The 14,077-nt window shown below is 38.5% G+C and overlaps 1 protein-coding gene across 1 annotated transcript in view; it reads left to right on the top strand.

The window, feature by feature from the left end:
• The window catches only part of LOC126198538 (uncharacterized), a 39,495-nt gene that overhangs the window by 4,675 nt on the left and 20,743 nt on the right, over positions 1 to 14,077 (top strand). Inside the window, exon 2 of the mRNA XM_049934940.1 lies at positions 13,206 to 13,316. Coding sequence (XP_049790897.1) covers positions 13,206 to 13,316 — 111 coding nt within the window. The remainder of the gene's footprint in view (positions 1 to 13,205; positions 13,317 to 14,077) is intronic.

The raw sequence follows: 14,077 nt of genomic DNA, 5'->3' as shown, positions 1-14,077 counted from the left end.
TTGGTTTAAGTCGTCCACAAACTGTACTGTGGATAAACGTAGCAGTGAAGACTTCAAGCTCGGCGTTCCCCTTGGTGCTGTTCGAGAGGCATAGGCTGCGTGCTGGCACTGAAGTTCATTCACTCCCTTCTCTCATAATCTTACAAAGCAAACGTCAAACGCCACTCACATCCACTTAAGCAGAGCTTCCTTGTGCGTTTAAGAAGAAAGTCCTCTATAACTAGAGGGTTGAACCTATCCCTAAAAGCTGTCGACACACGGGAAAAGTTAGGTAACGTTGACGCGAAGCTCTACTTGTTTTTTGACGTCACTTCCTGCTATTTCTGGTTGAGATGCCACTTCGTAACGTGAAACAAAAAACAAGTTCTGCGGTATTTCGGCAGTGTCCCATGTAAAGTAGAACCAACAGTAAGCAAGAACGCTCCCTACGTCACGAGCAGAAAGCAAGACGTCATACTATACCTGTCGTGTTCAGAAGAAGCTCATATTCGATACACGTTACACCCTACGAATATATGCTGTTTCTAGTCACCAGCACGCTGATGTGTCGACGACGTATCATTCTTGATACGATTTGTTGTAACAGAATGACCGGAAATGTCATATTGGTAGTTAAAGAATTTTCACATTTACTTATTCTCAACTCGTATGTAATGAGAATAAGCCCTTTTAAGACAATAACCCATTTTAGTTTCATGAAAACATGTCGTCCTTATTATGATTTGTTACACAATTCTCAATAACATTTCGGGAACAAAATTAAAGGTAAAGAGAGATGTTTAGAGACGACTTGCAGCATACCGTAGTAAATAAAAAGCTAATAAAATGAAATCGGATGAGGGTTCTCGTCCCGGTAGGTCGAATTTTATTTATTTATTTGTTTTTTCGCCTTCGTGTTTCCCGAAATAATTTCTGTAATATTTGATGTTGTGTGAATAGATGTGCGTTCTCTGTCAGGAATGACAGTGATTTGGTGAAGCTGACGGCTTTCCTGAGTGGACATGGATCTTCCATTTTTATATAATTACATGTTCACGGACGTTAAAGTTTTTATTTATATGTGCCACAGAGAGAACCATACGGTCAGGAAAGGAAATGTTCGTTTTAACAGAGCTAACGTAGGAATTCTACACACTTCCATTTTTGTGAACTAACTGTATGGTTTGCGAGTCAAATACGTGCGACAACCACCGCTGGAGAGAGTGCAAAATCACGTCAATAAACGCGTCCCGTGTGCCGACGGCTTAGGATGTCTAGTCAGCCACGAGATACACTTTCTTCGTAACAGATTTCCCACAGTGTTTGCTACCTATTTATCAATTTTTGACTCGAACAATATTCTGCCATGCTGCAGGAACCAAATTTTTCATTTGTAGTAGTCAGTTGCTTTCGCATTTCAATTGCAGTTGCTTAAGCTATTCCAAAAATAGGTGTTTATTATTGGCCTTTACTGTCGTTCATGCAAATACGTATTGCATCAGCTTTACATATAAGCTGTTGTGTATTGCATGGCCTGTGCTTATTCTTATTAAATTGTTGACACCTTGCGCCTGTACGGCAAAAACACAGAAATGCAGCTGTAAAAGCTTCCGCTCCTATGAAAACATACGGAAATGAAACCGGTCAGCAAGTGGTCGTCGTTTAATCTTGTGAAGCATATATGAGCTTAAAGCCATTCAGCTCGTTAGATTTAGATGTTCAGAATAACTTGCTCTATGATTCGTCCTCCCTTCGATAGAATGTTGTTTATCTTGATTCTTTATTGGTTCAAATGGCTCTGAGCACTATGGGACTTAACATCTATGGTCATCAGTCCCCTAGAACTTAGAACTACTTAAACCTAACTAACCTAAGGACATCACACAACACCCAGTCATCACGAGGCAGAGAAAATCCCTGACCCCGCCGGGAATCGAACCCGGGAACCCGGGCGTGGGAAGCCAGAACGCTACCGCACGACCACAAGCTGCGGACAAGAACTTTATTGTTGGAGCGTTCTTCTTCATACTGTCACTCGCTACTGAAGCAAAATGAAAGTTCAGATTTAAGATCCCCACAGCAAAGTCACTGGAAACAGAGCAGTACCTCGTCTTTTAGGCGAGAGTACGGAAGGGAATCAGCCACTGTCCTTTTCATGGAAACATCTCACCATTCTGATAAGTTACATAGGAAAACAAGCTGAATCAGAGCAGTGTCTTGTCCCAGTGCCGTAGCAACGCGCGGTTTCATTCTATCTCAAAGAATTTTCTTGTAGCCTATTTGACAGTATCATAGAGCGGAAATTTCAGTGGACATTCCAAGCTTGTGACAGCATTGAGCCTTCATTCGCACCTATGTTGGTTCTTCTCTGTGTAACTTAGAACGTATTCGTTCTAAAAATTGTGCGCTAATTTGAACAACTAGCAGACAAAATATTCTTAATAATGTGGACTTCAAGAATGAACTTTTCACTCTCCAGTGAAGCGTTGTTTCGAAATCTGCTGGCAAATTAAAGTTGTCTTCCGGACAAGGAGTCAAACCCGGAACCTTACCTGACGCTTGTGATGTTCTTACTGAATCATCCAGGCATGACTTACGATCCAGCCGCAAGCTACAAGTCAACCTCTTCCTTTCCAGACTTCAAAAATCACACTTTCATACGTTCTGGACTAGTAGTCTGGGACGGAATAATGTCACTGATGAATATCTTAGCCACACCCTACTGGAAGTTCCCAGAGTGAATTTATCATTCTGGAGAGGGGTGTGCGCTTTCACTAGCTTGGACCGTAGGAGGAAGGCAGTGGCAGAATTGAAGCTGTGAGAAAAATTAGTGAGTTGCGAATGAACAGCTCAGCTGGTAAGATGAAAAGCAACGTGCAGACTGGTATCGAATTTTAATCTCTCAGTAAGTTTCAGTTTCTGAATCCTCATTTCTGAATACGTCCACATGCCTACTCTGCAGTTCACACTTAAGTACCTAGCAGTGGGCTCATCGAACTACCTTCATGCTATTTCTTTATCGCCGCGCACTCGAACAGTGCGCGGGAAAAAAGAGCACTTAAATCTTTCCATGCGTGCTCTGATTCTTCTTATTTTATTACAACGATAATTTCTCCCTGCGTAGGTCGGGGTCAACAAAACGTTTTCGGATTCGAAGGAGAAAGATGGTGTTCGAAAAGTATCGCCGCAAAGGAAAACGGCGTTGTTTTAGTGGTTGTCACCCCAACTCCGTGACACTGTCTCTCCTATTTCACAATACAAAACGAGTTGTCCTTTCTTTGAACTTTTTAGGTGTTCGCAGTCAGTCCTATCTAGTAAAGATCCCATACCGCGCAGCAGTACTTCAGAAGAGGAGGGACAAGTGTAGTGTAAGCAGTCCCTTTACTGGACCTGTTGCACCTTTTAAATGTTGTACCAATAAAGCACAGTCTTCAGTTAGTCCTTTCCCACAACGTTAGCTATGTGATAGTTCTAATTTAAGTTGCTCGTAATTTTAATGCTGAGGTATTTAGTTGAAGATAGAGCCTTTAGATATGTGTAATTTATCGCGTAAGCGGAATTTTGGTGGATTCCTTTTAGGAGGGCTACTCATGTAGATGACCTCATATTTTTCATTATTTAGAGTCCATTGTCACTTTTCGCACATTAAAAATATCTTGTCTAAATCACTCTTCAATTTGTTTTCGTCTTCTGATGACTTCACTATATGGTAATAGACAGTATCATCTAAAACAATCTAAGAAGGCTTCTCACATTGTCTCCTAAATCGTTTATAGTGAATATGAAAGCCATAGGTTCAATGTATAACAGTTTCTTGGGGAATGTCAGGTATCACTTCCGCTTTATTCGATGACGCTCCGTCTATTACTACGAACTGAGACCCTCCTGTCAGGTAATCACGAATCCATTGGCACAACTGAGACGATATTCCATAGGCATACAATTTAATTAGAAGTGGTTTCTGAAAAAACAGTGTCAATAGCCTTCTGGAGATCTAGAAACCTGAAATCAATTTGAAATCCCCGATCGATACCACTAATTACTTCGTGTGAATAAAGAGCTATTTGTGTTTCACAAGAACAAATGAATGTAGGTGCGTATTTATATTCCACATCTCCTCCCAGATCACTGGACCGACTTCAACCAAACTTGTTACACATATCACATACTGTCTGGTAAGAATCACCGTGGGGGTAATAATCACACGTCTACGAAAGAGCTGGGGTGGCGGAGAAAAATCAGTGAAGGCCACGACGCGTGAATACCGTTACTATAGTCATCTAGTATCACACTATTTAAAACCTTTGCGAAACTTTTTCTCGCCCCACAAAATGATGAAACGAAGAAAGTTTATAGCTTATCCCATTTTCTTTGTTCTTGCAGTAGCATGGAGCATGACAATTAATTTATTGCTTCTTTACTACTAACTATATTCGTGACACATTTTGCACACAGCATTCACGTATAACATTGAATGTACCAGGAAAATTTTATCATTGCACGACACTTAGTTCAGGAGATAATTGAGGAACTACCGCAACGTGAGAGACGTTTACATTTACTACTACGTTGCTACCAATGCTACTCGCAACACTTTTCGCAAACAGTACGCACATCCGCTGCTGCATTTACCTACAAAATGCATCTTTGTCCGAGACATAATTCAGAAGGTGCAACGGCAAATACAGAGATGCGTGAAAAACTCCGGCATCACGTATGACGTTTTAATCTATTATCTTTTTTTACTACTAATCCTATTCACAATGCATTACGCAGATAGTAGGCACATATACCACTGCATGTAACTGGATAATTATATCATCTTACAGCACATAGTTCAAAATATACGACGCCATAAACATTGAACAGTGTGGAAATCAAACTGTAGGGCGAAATTCGCTAGGCCTACAGGTGAAATAAGTGTACAAATACGTATGACATATGTTAAATCTGTGAAATATATTTGACATATTTGGCATGAGAGTGTGAGGGCAAAGCCATGGGTAAAAATCTCATGCGAAACACCTTGAACGATTTCAGTCGAATTTGGTACACATAGTAGTTAGGATCTGGAAAGAAATACTTTATGGGGAAAAACTACCGGTCTCCTGTTGGGGTGAGAGAAGGGAGGACGAGATGGACAGACAGGGGGAAGGAAGAGATAAGTATGGTTAGGACAAGGAGCAGATGGATAGAGATAGGGGAGGGAGAAATGGACAAAGAGAGGGGAGAGGAGGAGTTGGATAGAGACAGAAAAGAGCAGGAAATAGAAAGGGGGGAGGAAGAGATAGGCAGAGAGAGGATGAGGTTAACAGACCGAGGAGGAGGAAGAAATGGACAGAGAAAGGAGAGGAGGCGGACAGAGAGAGGGGAGAGATGAAGGCGGACATAGAAAGGAAAGTGAGTAGATGGAGAGCGGAAGGAGATGGACAGAAAGAGGAGGGGAGAAGATTGACAAAGAGAGGGTGAGGAGGAGATGGAATTGGGAGGAGGCTTGTGACACAGGGGGAAGGAGCAAATGGACAGAGGGGGAGGAGCAGATTGACAGAGAGGGAGGAGGTGATGGACAGAGAGAGGGGCAGGTGGAATTGGACAGTGTGGAGAGGGGTGGGGGAGATGGACACAGAGAGGCGATGGTGAAGATGTAGGTGAAGCAGGAGATAGGCAGAGAGGGGTAAAGAGGAAATGAACTAATAAATGACTGAAATAACGCCAGGTACTCAGCTAATTTTCTTTAATAAATGTGTCAATAAATCATTTTCTTCAAGTTACCGTCCGAATAAGATATATGTCTAACAATCCTACAGCGAATCGACGTCAGTGATATGGGTCCGCGGATTACTGCTACGTCCTTTCCTGAGTACTGGTGAGAAGTCATGTGAAGTTAGCACCCCTTTTTCAATAAATATACATTTTTTTCACAGTTCTTGATAGATGTACAATAGTTCTAGAGTTCTTTGTACAAAATTTCAATAGTTCTGCAGAATTTAGCGACCAAAACAACAATACTCGAAAAAAATTTTGTATCGAAAATGTTCTTTGGCAGTTTCCGCAAAATGTAAATAAGTACAAGAGTTCTGAGCACAGTTCTGAACAGAGCTCCAAGAGTTCTTTCGAAAATCCAAGTAACATTTTTTTGTGCAGCTAATAGTTTACGAGATAATTGCATTTTAATGAGAAAATCTTTTCACTTACTGTGAAGTTGGCACCCTTTTTTTCAGAAATATATATTTTTTTCAGAGTTCTTGATAGATATGGCATAGTTCTAGAGTTCTTTGTACAAAATTTCAATAGTTCTGCAGAATTTAGCGAAGAAAACAACAATATTCGAAAAATTTTTCGTATCGAAGACATTTTTTGTCAATTTTCGCAAAAATTAAACTTGTACAACAGTTCTGAGGACAGTTCTGAACAGAACCCCAAGAGCTCTATCGAAAATCCCAAACAACATTTTTCTATGGCGATAATAGTTTGAGATAAATTGATTTAATATGGGACACACTTTCTTTACGGAAAATATAAATATATTCGTACAACAGTTCTGATGACAGTTCTGGACACCACGTGAAGAGTTCTATCGAAAATCCTAGTGAAATTTTTTTGTGCGGGTAATAGTTTAAGAGCTAATTGCAACTTAATTAAGAATTCCATAAGAGCTCCTACTGTGAAGTTGGCACCCTTTTTTTCAGAAATGTATATTATTTTCAGAGTTCTTGATAGATATGCCATAGTTCTAGAGTTCTTTGTACAAAATTTCAATAGTTCTGCAGAATTTAGCGACGAAAACAATATTCGAAAAAATTTTCGTATCGAAAACATTCTTCGTCAATTTTCGCAAATTGTAAATAAGTACAACAGTTCTGAGCACAGTTCTGAACAGAACTCCAAGAGTTCTATCGAAAATCCAAGTAACATTTTTTACTGCAGCTAATATTTTACGAGATAATTGCATTTTAATGAGAAAATCTTTTCACTTTCTGTGAAGTTGGCACCATTTTTTTCAGAAATATGTTTTTTTTTCAGACTTCTTGATAGATATGGCATAGTTCTAGCGTTCTTTGTACAAAATTTCTATAGTTCTGCAGAATTTAACGAAGAAAACAACAATACTCAAAAAAATTCGAATAGCAAACATTCGTTATTAATTATCGCAAAAAGTAAATTCGGACAACAGTTCTGAGGGCAGTTCTGAACAGAACCCCAATAGTTCTATCGAATATCCTAATTACAATTTTTTGTGCAGCTAACACGTTACGAGATAATTGCAATTTAAGGAGGGAACCTCTTCACTTACTGTGAAGTTGGAATCCTTTTCTTCAAAAATATATATTTTTTCAGAGTTCTTGACAGAAATGTCATAGTTCTAGAGTTATTTGTACAAAATTGGAATAGTCCTGCAGAATTTAGCGAGAAAAACAACAATACTCGAAAAATTTTTCTTATCGAATACATTCTTTGTCAATTTTCGCAAAAAGTAAATTCGTACAACAGTTCTGAACAGAACACCAAGAGCTCTATCGAAAATCCTAATAATATCTTTTTGTGGCGATGATAGTTTATACGGTAACTGCTTTGATGTTAGACCCACTTTCTCCACAGAAAAAGTAAATTCGTTCAACAGTTTTGATGAACAGTTCTGGTTAACACCTCAAGACTTCTATCGATAATCATAATAACATTTTTTGAGGTTATAATAGTTTGTATGGTAATTGATTGTGGGGCACTCTTACTAAAAAAAAATTATGTCTGTTCGTATGCTCTGATGCCAGCTCTGGATAGCATTGTAAGAGTTCTATCGAAAATACTAGTAACATATTCTGTGCAGGTAATTGTTTACGTAGTAACTGCCTTTATTAAGGAATGCTTATGAGCATTTCCCGTGAAGTTTGAACCCCTTTTACGATAAATATAAATTTTTTTCACAGTTCTTGATTTATATGCAATAGTTCTAGATTTCCCTGCTCAAAACACGAATAGTTCTACAGAATTTCGGGAAGAAAACATTAACTCGGCAAATTTTTGGTATGGTAAAAAATTATTTGTCAGTTTGGAAAAAATAAATTTGTATAACAGTTCTGTTGGCAGTTCTGGATAGCACCGGAAGAGTTGCATTGAAAATGATAAGAACATTTATGTGGCGATAATAGTTTATACAATAATGGTTTTAATCTGATACTAACTTTATCTAATATAGCAAAATTCGTAGGATAGTTCTGATGACAGTTCTGCATATCACCCACAGAGTTCTACCAAAAACTATAACATTATTTGTGACGATGACATTATATGAGATAATTAATGTGGGACTCACTTTTATCATGTAAAAGTAATAAATTCGTACAAAAGATCTGATGGCATTTCTTAATACGACCCTAAGAGTTCTACCGACAACTGTAATAACATTTTTTGTGGGGATAACAGTTAATGAGATAATAGCATTTTCGAGAGACCCACTTGGTCTACATTATAATAAATTGGCACAACCCTTTTGCTGACAGTTCTGGATAGCACCGAAAGAGTTCTTTCAAAAACCCTCATAACATTTTTATGGTGCCAGTAGATTATGAAATAGATTGTGTGTTCACTCTGCAGTGGGTGTGCGCCGATGTGAAACTTACTGGCAGATAAAAACTGTGTGCCGGACCGGGTCTCTAACCCCAGGCTGTGACGAAAGAATATCGTCACAATATCCTTTCGTCCAGGAGTGCTTCTTCTGCAATTTTCGTAGGACAACTTCTACGAAATTGGGAACGCAGGAGATAAAGTACTGCTGGAAGTACAGCTATGAGTACGATCGTAAATTCTCACTTTTATTTTGGAAAACCGAAAATCGAAAACCCGGATGTATATTCTACTAAATACAAAAAGTCTAAATGTTCAGCACTATACAAATGCCAGTACACCTTCTTAAGACTGACTGTAGTAACTGTAGGTGGAAGCGTGGGATGTGCACGCTTAGATGATTCAAGGAGAGAAGGCTCATCAGTGCAAAACAAACAGATGGCTGAGAGAGCAGATACATTCACACGCGCCACTAACCAGATGGTGTCACACCTGTCGAGAATCGCACCAGAGGTACAATGAGCTGTGGTGGAGTGCTGTTGGCGTGGTTACTATGCAACTTACTTGATGGGCATCAATACACCGTTATATTAATGTACAATACTTGAGAAACAATGTCATTCACACACTCCGAGTTCCTTATCACTCAGTACTAGACTAAATTACCGGCCTAGTGATAAGCAGCCTATGTACCTCACCGACTACACATCTTCGTGTTACAAGAAAAAAAGAGAAAAATACCAAGGGACACAAAATATGAATCCGGATAAACCGGAAATCCGGATTACTGAGGACCAAATAAACGAGGTTCTTATTTACAAATTTCGAACTTCTTATTAACTTTACTACTGTATCCCCTCAACATTATAACACCTCTATCAGTCATGTATTGAATTAGGATTTAAACATACTACTTAGTTCGTTTGTACGATATATTCAGTAAATATACTTACATTTCTATACATTGTAAAGACTTTTAACTCTCGCTGTAGTGTAACTCATCAAACTTCCACACTTCCTTTCTAACTAGAACAAATGTTTGCAACAATATTAACGACAGCAATTTCAAATTTATTCGTTACACACAGCACATGTTTTTATGTATCCTAGCGGCTGGTGACGTTGCCACATAACTGTCATCCATGAGGGTCCTGGGAATATTTTTAGCTGTTAGTGGGTCCTGGATGTCATGAGAGCTCAAAACAATTACTGTTTTACGTAATAAAATTCATCTGGTTCTTCCTGATTCTAAAAGTATACACTTCATGTGTGCCTTTCATTGTTGTATGATTCAGTATCGACGCTAATGCTCTCTTGATGAGATATGAGCCGATTGCTCGTTTTTATCCACTGTGCCCTTTCGTATTTCATTTCAGCGATTAATTTATTTGTTTATCAACGTAGTAAGTAGTACAAAGCTAATCCAGAATGTAAACTGCACTTAAATTCTGTTTGAACTGTTTAATAGTCAGTGTCCGCTGTCTGAACGTCAAATTTCAGATTAATACACTGCGCGTGGTTGCGTTATTTTATAGGAATTTTATTATTGTAAGTGGGAAGTACTAGATAGTGTTGAAGAAATCCAAAGCATATTGTTCGAAGAGCATAATATTATTCGAAATTTACGTGTACCAATAGGTGCAGCCAAAGTAGCATTTGTGATGCTGTAATTACCTCATAGATAACGATATTTCTCTATTGTAGTTTTGTATTCCAATCAGAATTTTGAGAGCATCAAAGCCTCATTTCAGCGTGAGAGAGGGGTAAAATCAATAGATGATATTGAACTGAAAGCCTTCATGAGTCTCTTGTTTTTAATTGTTGTTAACAAAAGTAACAGATAAAGCCTGGAAGATCTGTGTGGAACTGATGGTGATGGCATTGAAAAATTTCTCCTCGCAAATGAACATAAAACGTTTCAAATTTATTCTGGAGAGCCTTAGATTTTACAGTCGCGCTATTCGTGATGAAAGGAGACAATTAGACAAGCTAACAGCTATTCGGGAAATATTTACTGTGTTTGTACGCAACTGCCACAAATCTTACACCCTTGGAGAAAATGTTACAGTAGACAAGAAGCTGGAAGGATTCTGTGGAAGGTACAGTTTTCGCCAATATGTATCAATCAAAACAAACGAGTATGGATTCTTAAGTGTGGATTCTTAAGTATTTTACCTGTAAAATTTGGAAATATACGCTGTGTTGCAACCAGAAGGATTTACCAACTGAGCAATAAACATTTTGATGTTGTTCTGTGACTATGTAAACCTATATATCAGTAAGGGCGAAATGTGAAAGCGGACAACTGGTTTACTAGTACTGGAATGATAATAGAGCTATGAAGGGAGAATTTTTCTTTTGTTGGCATGATGAAGAAAAACAAGCGTGGAGATTTCTCTAGAGTTTGCTATCAGTAAAAGAAGGGATGCCCACATTTCCTTTTTTGGCTTCCACAAGACTGAACAATAGTTTCCTCCGTACCTAAAAAGGGGACGTGTGTGATCCAGGCATCACGTTTGCATGAAGATAATTCGATAGATGCTGACATTGTAGATAAACGGAAACCATCCACCGTAAATTTTAAAATAGCGTTAAGTGTGGTATTTTCACAGCGGATAAGCCGAATGCTTTGTACAACGCTGCAAGAAATGTGGGCCGCTGGTCAATGGTTGTATTTTTGTAATGATTAGTGCCGTTGGAATCTATGCACAAGTGATTTATTGTGACAACAGTAAGAATTGTATCAGAAGGAAAGGGTTCTTGAATCAGCTATGTTATACAATGTTGTTTTCTTCGCTAAAGTCTGCATAACTATTGAAATTTTGTACAGAGAACTCTATAACTATGCCTTATCTATCAATAACTCTGAAAAAAATATATATTTCTGAAAAAAATGGTGCCAGCTTCACAGTAGGAGCTCGTATGGGGTTCTTAATTAAGTTGCAATTACCTCTTAAACTATTACCTGCACTAAAAAATTCTACTAGGAATTTCGATAGAACTCTTCACGTGGTGTCCAGAACTGTCATCAGAACTGTTGTACGAATATATTTATATTTTCTGTAGAGAAAGTGTGTCCCACATTAAATCGATTTTTCACAAACTACTATCGCCATAGAAAAATGTTATTAGGATTTTCGATAGAGCTCTTGGGGTTCTGTTCAGAACTGTCCTCAGAATTGTTGTACAAGTTTTAATTTTTGCGAAAATTGACAAAAAATGTTTTCGATTGAAGCATTTTTTCGAGTATTGTCGTTTTCTTCGCTAAATTCTGCAGAACTATTGAAATTTTGTACAAAGAACTCAAGAACTATGGCATACCTGTCAAGAACTGTCAAAGAAATATACATTTCTGAAAAAAAGGGTGCCAACTTCACAGTAAGTGAAAAGATTTTCTCCTTAAATTGCAATTATCTCGTAAGCTATTAGCTGCACAAAAAAATGTTACTTGGGCTTTCGATAGAACTCTTGGAGTTCTGTTCAGAACTGTGCTCAGAACTGTTGTACTTATTTACAATTTGCGAAAATTGACGAAGAATGTTTTCGATACGAAAATTTTTTCGAATATTGTTTTCGTCGCTAAATTCTGCAGAACTATTGAAATTTTGTACAAAGAACTCTAGAACTATGGCATATCTACCAAGAAATCTGAAAAAAGTATGCATTTGTGAAAAAAAGGGTGCCAACTTCACAGTAAGTGAAAAGATTTTCTCCTTAAATTGCAATTCTCTCGTAAGCTATTAGCTGCACAAAAAAATGTTACTTGGGTTTTCGATAGACCTCTTGGAGTTCTGTTCAGAACTGTGCTCAGAACTGTTGTACTTATTTACAATATGCGAAAATTGACGAAGAATGTTTTCGATACGAAAATTTTTTCGAATATTGTTTTCGTTGCTAAATTCTGCAGAACTATTGAAATTTTGTACAAAGAACTCAAGAACTATGGCATACCTGTCAAGAACTGTCAAAGAAATATACATTTCTGAAAAAAAGGGTGCCAACTTCACAGTAAGTGAAAAGATTTTCTCCTTAAATTGCAATTATCTCGTAAGCTATTAGCTGCACAAAAAAATGTTACTTGGGCTTTCGATAGAACTCTTGGAGTTCTGTTCAGAACTATGCTCAGAACTCTTGTACTTATTTACATTTTGCGGAAATTGTCAGAGAATATTTTCGATACGAAAATTTTTTCGAGTATTGTTGTTTTCTTCGTTACATTTTGCAGAACTATTGAAATTTTGTGGAAAGAACTCTAGAACTATGGCAAATCTAACAAGAACTGTGAAAAAAATGTATATTTCTCGAAAAAGGGGTGCTAACTTCACACGACTCTGGTGAGACCAGTGCTGCTTTCCAGTCTTTAAGTACGTACATTTTGCCGAGTAGATGTCGAAGGAATCCACTGTAACTCCATACCACTGTAGATGTTTCAGCAACAGAACTTGAAATCGAAAGAAAGTAAGAGTCGTTTCAGCAGTTACTAGTGAAGGCATAGCAACGGCCCGAGAGTATAACTACAATAAAGCTTCGTATGGAGCTTAAAGTTTCCCTTAAAACTGATGATTCTAGTGGTTGTGTAAGCAAAGAATGATGTGATATTAAAGTCGCTGTGCACTTGCTGCACGACTGCGTTTGTGTAACAAAAATTCTGAACTTGGCTGCAGATGTTCCTCGGTGTGCTGCTGCTGCTGCCTCTGTTGGCTGAGGGTTCGTTCCTCAACGACCTCTTCTGCAACCTGCCTGATGCCTCCACTGAGAGCCTCAACATCACCACGGTAAGCTCTGGAGAAAGTGTAACGGAGGAAGATGGCTACTCTCAGTAAAGTGAACTGTTTTTATCCTGTCCTCCGACCTATAGGCAGTGGTTTGAATCATAAACGTGACAAACGAACTGCCAAAGGAAACCAACAGATTCAGCCTCAAACAGGAACGCAAATAGAGCTAAAGGAAATTCCAGAAGCCTGGTTATTATGTGCTGGATGCACATCATTGAACAAAATTGTTTATTGGAAAAAGGTTGTGGTATTTGTTACTTGTAATTTAATATTATCTCACATGATGATGCTTTGATCCATAAGACTAATCTAAGCACCACTGTGTATGGAATGCAAAAATATACCTCGAACTTAGGGGCTTATAGAAAATAATGAAACATTGTAAGTCGTGGGTGTAGTATTGTGAGATACATGTCATGGATTTCGGAATTAGTCAACATCGTTATGCTAGAACTGGCGTTGTAGACTGAAAGAGCCGTGTCATATACTGTTTAGCTGGTCGTTCCACATGTGGTCTACGGTAGGGCTAGCGTCTCTGACTAGTGGTTAGAACTGCCTCAGTGCCTGGTTTGAACCTCGCCACTCTTCATAAATTTCGGATAAAAATCACCAGCAACAGCAGCCGATGTCTTCCGGAATACGAAGTCACCCTTTTTCTGCCAACGGCATCGCCAAAGAGGACGGAGGAGCCGACAGAGGTTCACAGCACTCTCTTGCTATTGGGGTGGGAAACTGTCCCCAAAGGCAGAAGAATCAGCAAT

This window comes from Schistocerca nitens, chromosome 8, assembly GCF_023898315.1.
Source record: "Schistocerca nitens isolate TAMUIC-IGC-003100 chromosome 8, iqSchNite1.1, whole genome shotgun sequence".
Taxonomy (NCBI): Eukaryota; Metazoa; Arthropoda; class Insecta; order Orthoptera; family Acrididae; genus Schistocerca; species Schistocerca nitens.
Note: the sequence above shows the minus strand (reverse complement) of the source record. Positions and strands in the feature narration are given on the sequence as shown.